At 47.9% G+C, this 10480-nt stretch overlaps 1 protein-coding gene across 1 annotated transcript; it reads left to right on the forward strand.

Annotated features, from left to right (window-relative positions):
• Positions 1-2677: 2677 nt before the first annotated feature.
• Positions 2678-8671, forward strand: TMEM53 (transmembrane protein 53). Its single transcript, XM_035123298.2, has 3 exons — positions 2678-2917; positions 3325-3437; positions 7235-8671. Exons 1-3 carry the CDS (start codon positions 2854-2856, stop codon positions 7889-7891), a joined length of 834 nt encoding a protein of 277 aa, XP_034979189.2. The 5' UTR covers positions 2678-2853; the 3' UTR covers positions 7892-8671.
• The last annotated feature ends 1809 nt before the right edge of the window (positions 8672-10480 follow it).

Raw genomic sequence — 10480 nt, forward strand, 5'->3', positions numbered from 1 at the left:
TGGAGAAGACAGGGTACCTGCGCTGTAGCGCACAAATGAAGCCGACGCGCGCAAAGCATCTTGGGGAGGTGAGTGTTAGTAGAATGCGCGCGCTGCCTCTTTGCAAAACAGTAGTGTTTGTAAAGCGCCACCTAACAGCATACAGCAGAACTACTGCCTCATCTAATTCTAGTTTTGCGCTAGACTCTGCTCATGCAGGAAGAGGCCAAAACAAAAAATCTGTTATCATACGAAATATATTTAATATATTTTTTATTCTAATAGCATCTTGCGGACCCCTCCGGCATAGCTCGCGGACCCCTGAGGGTCCCCGGACCACCTGTTGGGAACCACTGCTCTAGAAAGTGTTTTCAAGAGCTCTCTCTCTCACCAGTCTTTTTATTTGTAGACATTTGAATTAGTGTACAGTACAAGGATATCTTGAACCACAAATAGAAACTGCCTATTTATCCAATATGCCAATTTGGTATACATTTGAGTGCTGCCAAAACAGCTGCTATGGAGGATTTAAAAAAAGGAAGAGGGGAGACATCTGAGGTAGCCTCTCTTTCCATTTCTCCCATATGAAGTCAGGGATATATTGCTGCCAGGTTTTAAGTCTATCTTTAGAAAGAAAAACCTACCACAGTACCTGAGTAATTGGGTATCCCTTTGTTTTCCATCTTCTTCCAATATTTGTTTTCTGGCACTTGTACCAAACTAATGAAATCACAAAACTCAGCAGCATAGCAATCCAATGTGAAATCCAGAACAGGAAGCCCACCATGCCTAATTGGCTAATGCATAGTAAATCTAACAATCCTTGGCTTCTTGCCTTGCTGTATAATATTTTTGCCAAGCTGTTAACTACTTTAATGGAACCATAAGCACAATCTGAAACAGATCTAACACTTTAGGAAACACTGCCATGTTAGTGTTGCTGTACATCCCTTAAGAGAGACCTTAACAGCTATTCAAAGTATGTACAGCATGCTTAATGTTGAACAGTATAAAAGCACAGCTTCCATTCTTTAGGTCTTGAAGCTTATTTGTACGTAATCTGGATCCTTAAATACTGCCACTGACCCCACACATTTTCCCCCAATGCAAAATATTATCTATTTCTCTTTTTATCCTTGGGTGTTAAAGGGCTGGATTTAACTAAGCAATGGGACTTTCCTTCCTCTCCTCCCCTGTGCACCCCCATCCCCACAAATTAGCTTGGGAAGGTGCCAGAAGAAATCCCAGAACAGCACAGAGCGGAGAGGTTTTTCCATCAGGCAAGCAAAAATGTTTGTGCTGATGGAACTTTTGTTTTAGCATGACTTTGAATTCCTTCCACTGTTCTGATTTGTCTAAGGTGATTTAAAGGTTGAATAATACCTTATACAGTATAATACTGTACATACTTAGGTTATTGAGCAGAGCAGGCAAGAACTGCAGCAGGTTCTTCAAAAACAACCTAGTATTGTCCGCAAGAAGAGCCAACTTGTTTAATGTCTTTCAGAGCAATGGCTATGGACCCCACTGATAGCACAGAAAAGCAACATGAATTAATGCTCCTTCTCAGTCCAAACTCCCATGAGACTATAACATTTTTATGGCCCATACAAAATGTTCCCTGAAATCAATATATCAAGTAGCCTAGTTACCGAAATAAAATCATTTTAGAAGATATCCCTTTCATTTCTCTGTGTTTTTACATCTGGTACATACAATGTTAAAATCTTTTCCAGTAACTAAGGCTGCAATCATAAATCATAATTTCACTTACCTGACCTGGCAGTAAGCTCCGTTGGAGTCAATGAACTTACTCTTAAGTAGGAATGGTTAGGAATGCATTCTAACTCTTCTTCCCTGAAAGAACGAATTATATTACAGTACTCCCAAAAGGAGATCCTTTCTGCCTGGTATTAGGGGTGCATCTTAATGTATTAAAAAGTAGCCATAATGAAAACAACCCAACCTAGAATCCTTCATAGTGATGTGCTTGGCAAAAACAATATACTGTAGGCTCTAGAACCTAACATTTAGATAAGATGTGAGCTAAAAATTGTTGTCCATTGTATAGTTCAGATTTGTGATGAGTTTCCTGTGGAAAGACATTAAAGTTCAACTCACCAAGTGTCTGAACTACTCCATCATGCAGTTGTTAAAGTCACAGGAATCCTGCTAGGAAAACAAAACAAAACAAATGATAACCCTGCCAGGGCAAACATAAACAACAAAATGCAAAACTTCTTTGCATCCCCAGAAATATGTTCTTGCAGAGTGGAGTGGGGCTTGTTTTCTCCCACCCTGATTTTCTCCTGATTTGGAATTTGAGATGCAGAATAAACGAATAATGTAGCAAAGTGTCCAGTGCCTTTCTCTCCTCGTTCAGAGACCCCCACTTGTTACCGCACACATTTAGGATTTAGGAACAGCAGTTTCCTAAACAGACTACAATGCTTCCAGGCTTGAATCCTAGCTTCTCAATTCGTACCCTCTCAGTCTCTAAGCCTTCGCAATTCCCCACACACCCCTCGTCCTGCCTTTGGCATATACAGGCTGCTCCTGGGCTGCTTCAAAACTTCCAGCGGGGACCCATTGACAAACCTGTCAACGAGGAAGCCCAGGTCGGTTTTGTTTCGTTTTTGACGAAAACGGGCAGTATGTGTATAGATATATATACTGTATATGCAAAGGGGTGGCCGCTCGGTTGCTAAGGCCGCTGCGTTGCTAAGCAGCATCCCGGTTACAGGCGAAGTGGGGGTCACGGAGCGGCCGCGCTCTCTCGCCTGCTGCTCCTGATTCGTCAGACGAGTCGAAGAGGGCGGCCATTTCCGGTGGGGCTGAGGCGGAAGCGGCAGTTCTGAGGTAGCCGCCGTAGGGATGGGGTCCAAGGAGTTGGGGTGCGTAGTGGAGCTGCCCCCGACCCCGTGGGAGAGAAATGCTGGTAAGTGTGCTAGAGTTTGGGAGGTTTCGCTGATACGGCACTCGCGGAGCGGCCGTTGGAGAGGAAAAGGAAGGTCCGACCGACGTGCTGAAGGTGGAAACTGGAAATAGACGAGGGCTGTCTTCGTGGGGTCGGGTTTTTTGTTTATTTAAGAGTTTGATTTTATGCAGCGTTCTCTTTGGCTTGGCCCCGAAATCTTCCATTGCCGAGGTACTTCGCCTTTGGAAGAATGAATTAATCGCAAATAAGCGACGCGCACGCGCACATATTACCCAGGGATCTCCTGACAAGTGCAGGGATGATCTGCGGAGGCGGCTGCAGCCCCCAAAAGTTTGCGTGTCTGGTGGCACAATAGTCCTTTTGTTAAGACTAAGGCAGACCTTTAATCTTCCTTTCTTTTTTTTCAGATTCCGGTGCTGCAAAGAGAAGTAAAGGCAATCTGCCCGTGGTGATACTGCTTGGGTGGGCTGGCTGCAAGGATAGGTACCTGCAGAAATACAGCACCATCTACCTTCAGGAAGTGAGTAGTGAACTTGTTTGACTGCAGTTATTGCAGTGTTCTTCAGAGAAAGAACAATTCATGGCCAATCCAGAATTACATAAAGAATAACACTTGGGTGGATTGTACTTTGGGTGGCATGTGGCACACCTGAACATTTTGTATAAAAGAACTACTCAAAAAGTGAAAATTCTAGGGTGAGAATTTCCTGACCTGATCATTCCCAGGACTTGCATAGAGTAGACTCTAGTGCCAAGTGAAAATGTTTCTCTTCAACCAGGCGTTTGGCTGATTAACATTCTATGGCTTTTAAAATGTGTTTGTAGGAGGGGGGGGTTATTGGTTTGTTTTTGTTTTATTGTGTATTTTGTATTTTTCTGTTGTGAACTGCTCTGCGATCTTCAGATGAAGGGTGGTATACAAATTACATACATACATAATAAGTCGCAGAGAGTAGCTTGACTGATTTCAAAGTTGAATTTTCTATATGGCCTGATTGAAATCTTTCTCAACTCTTTTATGTTAATGGAAAGCTTGGGAATACTTGAAGTGTTTAGTTTTGGTAACAACTTTAGCTTAAGAAGTTACTTGGCTTCTTCTTTAAAATGTATTCTAGGGGACATTCAAAAGCCTACCGTGTTTCTCATATTTTAAGGCATCCCCAAAAAATAAGCCATGACAGGATTTCTAAGGGTTGGTGAAAAATAAGACATACCCCGAAAATAAGCCATGTCGTGTAGCCCCGACCGAGCGAGAGGCGAAGGCGCGGGACCCAGCAGGAGCTCCCTGCCTGCTTCCCCGAGCCGTCGCGCATCGGGGGACAGAGCCGAAGATCGGAGGGCGCTCCTTGCTGGGCTTGACAAGCCCGGCAAACAGCGCCCGCCGATCTTCGGACCTGTGCTGTGTGACAGGCAGGGGTGGGGGGAAGCGGAGATCGTTCTCCGCTCTCCCCCCACCCCCGCCTGTCACCAAAGATCGGCGGGCGCTCCTTGCTGGGCTTGACAAGCCCGGCAAACAGCGCCCGCCGATCTTCGGACCTGTCCTGTGTGACAGGCGGGGGTGGGGGGGGGAAGCGGAGATCGTTCTCCGCTCTCCCCCCACCCCCGCCTGTCACCAAAGATCGGCGGGCGCTGTTTGCTGGGCTTGACAAGCCCGGCAAACAGCGCCCGCCGATCTTCGGACCTGTCCTGTGTGACAGGCGGGGGTGGGGGGGAAGCGGAGATCGTTCTCCGCTCTCCCCCCACCCCCGCCTGTCACCAAAGATCGGCGGGCACTGTTTGCTGGGCTTGACAAGCCCGGCAAACAGCGCCCGCCGATCTTCGGACCTGTCCTGTGTGACAGGTGGGGGTGGGGGGGGAAGCGGAGATCGTTCTCTGCTCTCCGCCCACCCCCGCCTGTCACCGAAGATCGGCGGGCGCTCCTAGCTGGGCTTGACAAGCCCGGCAAACAGCGCCCGCCGATCTTCGGCCCTGTGCTGTGTGACAGGCGGGGGTGGGCGAGAAGCGGAGATCGTTCTCCGCTCTCCCCCCACCCCCGCCTGTCACCAAAGATCGGCGGGCGCTCCTTGCTGGGCTTGACAAGCCCGGCAAACAGCACCCGCCGACCTGTGCTGTGTGACAGGCGGGGGTGGGGGGGGAAGCGGAGATCGTTCTCTGCTCTCCGCCCACCCCCGCCTGTCACCGAAGATCGGCGGGCGCTCCTAGCTGGGCTTGACAAGCCCGGCAAACAGCGCCCGCCGATCTTCGGCCCTGTGCTGTGTGACAGGCGGGGGTGGGCGAGAAGCGGAGATCGTTCTCCGCTCTCCCCCCACCCCCGCCTGTCACCAAAGATCGGCGGGCGCTCCTTGCTGGGCTTGACAAGCCCGGCAAACAGCGCCCGCCGATCTTCGGACCTGTCCTGTGTGACAGGCGGGGGTGGGGGGGAAGCGGAGATCGTTCTCCGCTCTCCCCCCACCCCCGCCTGTCACCAAAGATCGGCGGGCGCTCCTAGCTGGGCTTGACAAGCCCGGCAAACAGCGCCCGCCGACCTGTGCTGTGTGACAGGCGGGGGTGGGGGGGAAGCGGAGATCGTTCTCCGCTCTCCGCCCACCCCCGCCTGTCACCGAAGATCGGCGGGCGCTGTTTGCTGGGCTTGACAAGCCCGGCAAACAGCGCCTGCCGATCTTCGGACCTGTCCTGTGTGACAGGCGGGGGTGGGGGGGAAGCGGAGATCGTTCTCCGCTCTCCCCCCACCCCCGCCTGTCACCAAAGATCGGCGGGCGCTCCTTGCTGGGCTTGACAAGCCCGGCAAACAGCGCCCGCCGACCTTCGGACCTGTCCTGTGTGACAGGCGGGGGTGGGGGGGGAAGCGGAGATCGTTCTCCGCTCTCCCCCCACCCCCACCTGTCACCAAAGATCGGCGGGCGCTCCTTGCTGGGCTTGACAAGCCCGGCAAACAGCGCCTGCCGATCTTCGGACCTGTCCTGTGTGACAGGCGGGGGTGGGGGAGAAGCGGAGATCGTTCTCCGCTCTCCGCCCACCCCCGCCTGTCACCGAAGATCGGCGGGCGCTCCTAGCTGGGCTTGACAAGCCCGGCAAACAGCGCCCGCCGACCTGTGCTGTGTGGCAGGCGGGGTGGGGGGGAAGCGGAGATCGTTCTCCGCTCTCCGCCCACCCCCGCCTGTCACCGAAGATCGGCGGGCGCTGTTTGCTGGGCTTGACAAGCCCGGCAAACAGCGCCCGCCGATCTTCGGACCTGTCCTGTGTGACAGGCGGGGGTGGGGGGGAAGCGGAGATCGTTCTCCGCTCTCCCCCCACCCCCGCCTGTCACCAAAGATCGGCGGGCGCTCCTTGCTGGGCTTGACAAGCCCGGCAAACAGCGCCCGCCGATCTTCGGACCTGTCCTGTGTGACAGGGGGGGTGGGGGGGAAGCGGAGATCGTGCTCCGCTCTCCCCCCACCCCCGCCTGTCACCAAAGATCGGCGGGCGCTGTTTGCTGGGCTTGACAAGCCCGGCAAACAGCGCCCGCCGATCTTCGGCCCTGTGCTGTGTGACAGGCGGGGGTGGGGGAGAAGCGGAGATCGTTCTCCGCTCTCCCCCCATCCCCGCCTGTCACCGAAGATCGGCGGGCGCTCCTTGCTGGGCTTGACAAGCCCGGCAAACAGCGCCCGCGTGCACTTTATTAAAAAATAAGACATCCCTCAAAAATAAGCCATGTCGTGTTTTTTTGAAGAAAAAATTAATATAAGACATGACTTATAATATGAGAAACACGGTACCATTTTGTGTTTATAGATTCTGAAAATTAACTGAGGTCCTGTCTGATTTTCTCTTTATTTCTTTCCTAGGGTAGATGTTTTAGACTGAAATGTGATTCCCTTGTTAAAGGCAGGGAGACTGAGCAGTTTTCTTTCTCTCCCTGCTGTTATAGCCATTTTGGCTATAATGGATTTCTTTCCACTCTCTTGCTCAAACACAGGTGTAAAATGTGCTATAAGTGTGTCAGCTGACAAGTATGGGATTTGTGACTGAGTTATGGTTTTTTTGCATGAATCGCTGACTTGAAATGAAAGAGCTTCATTTGCCCATCATTGCAGTCCACTGCAGATAATTTATTTTGTTAATCGGTCCTCAGGACTCACCCTTTGCGATAACCTAACATGTACCTAATTGTGCTAGTTTATATAGGAGTATTGCTTCTAAGATGTTATCATTTCCTGGAGTGAAAATTTAGAGCAATTCTCAAATATGCAGTATATGAATATTTCTCTTGGCACACCTTGTCCAATTCTTGTTCTTTTTACTGTATGGCACACACTAAAACTTGTGTATTCCTCACAGGGATGTGTAGTGATCCGCTATACGGCTCCTTGGAGATTGATTTTCTTTTCAGAATCCTTTGGTATAAATTCCCTGCAGAACTTGGCAAAGAAGCTGCTGGAGCTCCTCTTTGACTACAAAGTAGAGACGAAGCCCCTGCTCTTTCATGTCTTCAGCAATGGAGGTGTCATGCTGTACCGCTACATTGTGGAACTTCTTCACACTCACAAGCAGTTCCAGCATCTAAGGGTGGTGGGTACTGTGTTTGACAGTGCTCCTGGCAGGAAGAACCTGAGGGGTGCGCTTGGTGCCCTCTCAGTTGTCCTATCGTCATACAATGTATGTGTTAAGTATGCCCTTTTACTGACATTTGCAGTTCTGGTGGTGACATGGCGGATGGTACTGTATCCTGTGACCCGCTTTGTACATGAGAGCCACTATGATGCCATGTTGAAGCAACTCTCTAGATGGCCTGAGCTATACCTCTACTCCAAGGTGGATTCTGTTATTCAAGCAAGTGATGTGGAGAATATGATAGAGGCTCGGAAGCAGCATCAGGTTCTTGTTAAGGCTGTGGACTTTGTGGACACTGATCATGTCAACCACCTGCGAGCATATCCCACCTTATACACAACTCATTGTACCTCCTTTATGTACAATTGCATTGGGAGCACTTAGGCTCACTCAGTGGCTGATGCGAAGGTATTAGTTTCTGCCTGTTCTCCCACTAATATTCTTATACTCTAAACTGTTCATCATTGCTTTTGATAAAATTCTGTTACTGCCTCTCACTGATGCAAGCCAAAGCATTTCTCAGAACCTGAATGTCTGAAATTGTCATATAACTGAGTAGCAGAGAGTGGGACTATAGGATAAATGTGAGCGAACCCACACTGATGCATTTTGCAATATATTCATTCTTCTTGATTTTGGCTCATGGGCTTTGGAAAGTACTCTGTAATACACACGTTTGGTATACAGTGGACCCTCCGGATACGAACTTAATTCGTTCCAAGGGTCCTTATGTACCCCGAAAAGTCTGCAACATGAGGCGCCGCTTCTGCACACATGCGTGGTGCGATAGAGCGCTTCTGCATGCGGTGCGCAGAGCACTTCTGTGCATACACGAAGCGCACAGAGTATTTTTTTGTGCATGTGCAGCGAAGTCCCGGAAGTGTACACTTCCGAGTTTGCCACATTCGGAACCCAAAAGTTACGTTACCCGAAGGTAACGTAACCCAAGGAAGGGTCCACTGTATTTTATCCTGCTTCTCCTGATCATGGGTATTTTAGCAAGGACCTAAACAGGGTGCTGAAGCCCGTCCCTAACTATTTGAAATCTTATACAGTATAGCTTCCTGTTTGGTTTCTGAGATTTTAGTAAGCACTGGCTCTCAAATGTACCTGTGGCTGATAATAAATTCTGTGTTTTGATGTATGTGGAATTTAAATGTAAAACCCTGCCAATGTTCATTTCATCTTTCCATTAACTGCTTCCACCTCTTCAAGGTTTCACCTTGTGAAGCAAAATCAGTTCCTTTCTGTGCTGCTGTATACAACTCTGCAGTTAGTTGATCCACCACCATCTCTGGGCTGCTTTTCTCTCTCTTATACTTGCCTTGTGGCCAAGTACTTTTTAGCTGAGGACAGGAGGAGGCTTCTTGTGAGTTAAAGCCAGGCTAGTGACTCCATATTATCAACTAAGCTATAGACCAGGCACCCCCAAACTGCAGCCCTCCAGATGTTTTGGCCTACAACTCCCATGATCCCTAGCTAACAGGACCATTGGTCGGGGAAGATGGGAATTGTAGTCCAAAACATCTGGAGGGCCGAAGTTTGGGGATGCCTGCTATAGACTATAACACAGAATTAAAAGGACATATCTGAAGTTTTGCATAACTCTCTTGTGGATTGCATTTATGAAATCACACTCTTTTATTCCATATTGATCCAAGAAAACTTGCTATAACTTTGGTAACAGTACGGAGGAGGGGTGGTGAAACATTATTTGCTGTCTTGTCTTGTGAGTACAGAGGTGACTAGAAAGTTTTCTAGTATCTAATCCATTTTACATTAACTTGATCATGTTTCCATTGTAGAAAGGCTTAAAACAGTGAAGGTTATTGACTGAAGTTCTAGCCGAGCTGCTGTAGCTAATTACTGTACTATGTTTCAAATGGGTGGATTTACCTATCTTGGTGTCAGTTTCCATGTGTCTCCTCCATCAATGGGTCAATAGCTCAGGTTATTTTGCTCCCAGTTCATAACTGTGTACTGGGGAAAATAACTGGAGAGGAAAACATGTTTCTGTTGGAGATGTACTAAAGTGTTTTAAGATGATAACAAGCTAGGTGACTCAGAAATAATAGGCGACTAGATCTAAACCTTAGTGAGACTCCTGAAGAATAAGGGTTTTAAAGCCTTAAATATAAATGGTCCCTCAGTTGCCCTAGCTGCAGATGTGGTATCAGGAGATTTTAAGGCTTCTCTCAAATAGATTTCACAGGCAATGCATTCATACTTTTATCTGTTAATAACAAAAACCCTATATTGCCACCTTTGATGAATGCAATTCATTTTGCTGCTGCTTTCTCACAATATTGTCACAGAGTGGAAGAACTGAGCTGTTTGCACACCTGTAGAAAAACAGACTGAAATCTAATTCCAGGAATCACTGTATAGCCTTTAATTAAAAATAAGGTTTTCTAATGTTTGCAGATGCATTTATGCTGATTAATAGAAAATGGGTACCATGGTGTTGTGTTGTAATGTGTTATTTTTTCTGATACACTGGATGTCAGATTTGGACTTCAACCAGATGGACTTTAGTTCATGTGCTTACAGAGCAAACCAGTTAATTTTTGCACTGAAATAGAAGTTAAGTCCTGCTGAAGCTACTAAGACAAATGTGTGTAGAATTGTAGCTTCAACTGTGAAAATCTCTGTGTAACTTTGGGCCAGTCACAACATTTTTGTCTAACCTACCTCACAGGGTTGTTGTGAGGACAGAATAAGATAACTCATGAAGATCTTGCTACATCGTATTATAGGACAAATTGTGCTGTGTTGCAGAGATATTTGGGCTGGATCATTTTATATGATACATAATTGGTGTGTCCTACTTTTTTGTTATTATCGAGCCTATGGTGGTCTGTGCTGTCTGCACTCACAGTTCCTTTCACTTGAACGTCTGCGAGCTTGCCACAGCTTGAGTTTGTTTAAATTTAAACATTTATATTCCACTTTTCAGTTTCCAAAGGATAGCAA

This window comes from Zootoca vivipara, chromosome 7 (genome assembly GCF_963506605.1).
Source record: "Zootoca vivipara chromosome 7, rZooViv1.1, whole genome shotgun sequence".
Lineage (NCBI taxonomy): Eukaryota > Metazoa > Chordata > Lepidosauria > Squamata > Lacertidae > Zootoca > Zootoca vivipara.

Excerpts from the sequence above, each read along its gene's own strand:
- TMEM53 (XM_035123298.2), top strand. The coding sequence starts at position 2,854 with ATGGGGTCCAAGGAGTTGGGGTGCGTAGTGGAGCTGCCCCCGACCCCG. Across the intron at positions 2,918-3,324 it reads CCCGTGGGAGAGAAATGCTG|ATTCCGGTGCTGCAAAGAGA; the intron begins GTAAGTGTGCTA and ends CTTTTTTTTCAG. Across the intron at positions 3,438-7,234 it reads GCACCATCTACCTTCAGGAA|GGATGTGTAGTGATCCGCTA; the intron begins GTGAGTAGTGAA and ends TATTCCTCACAG.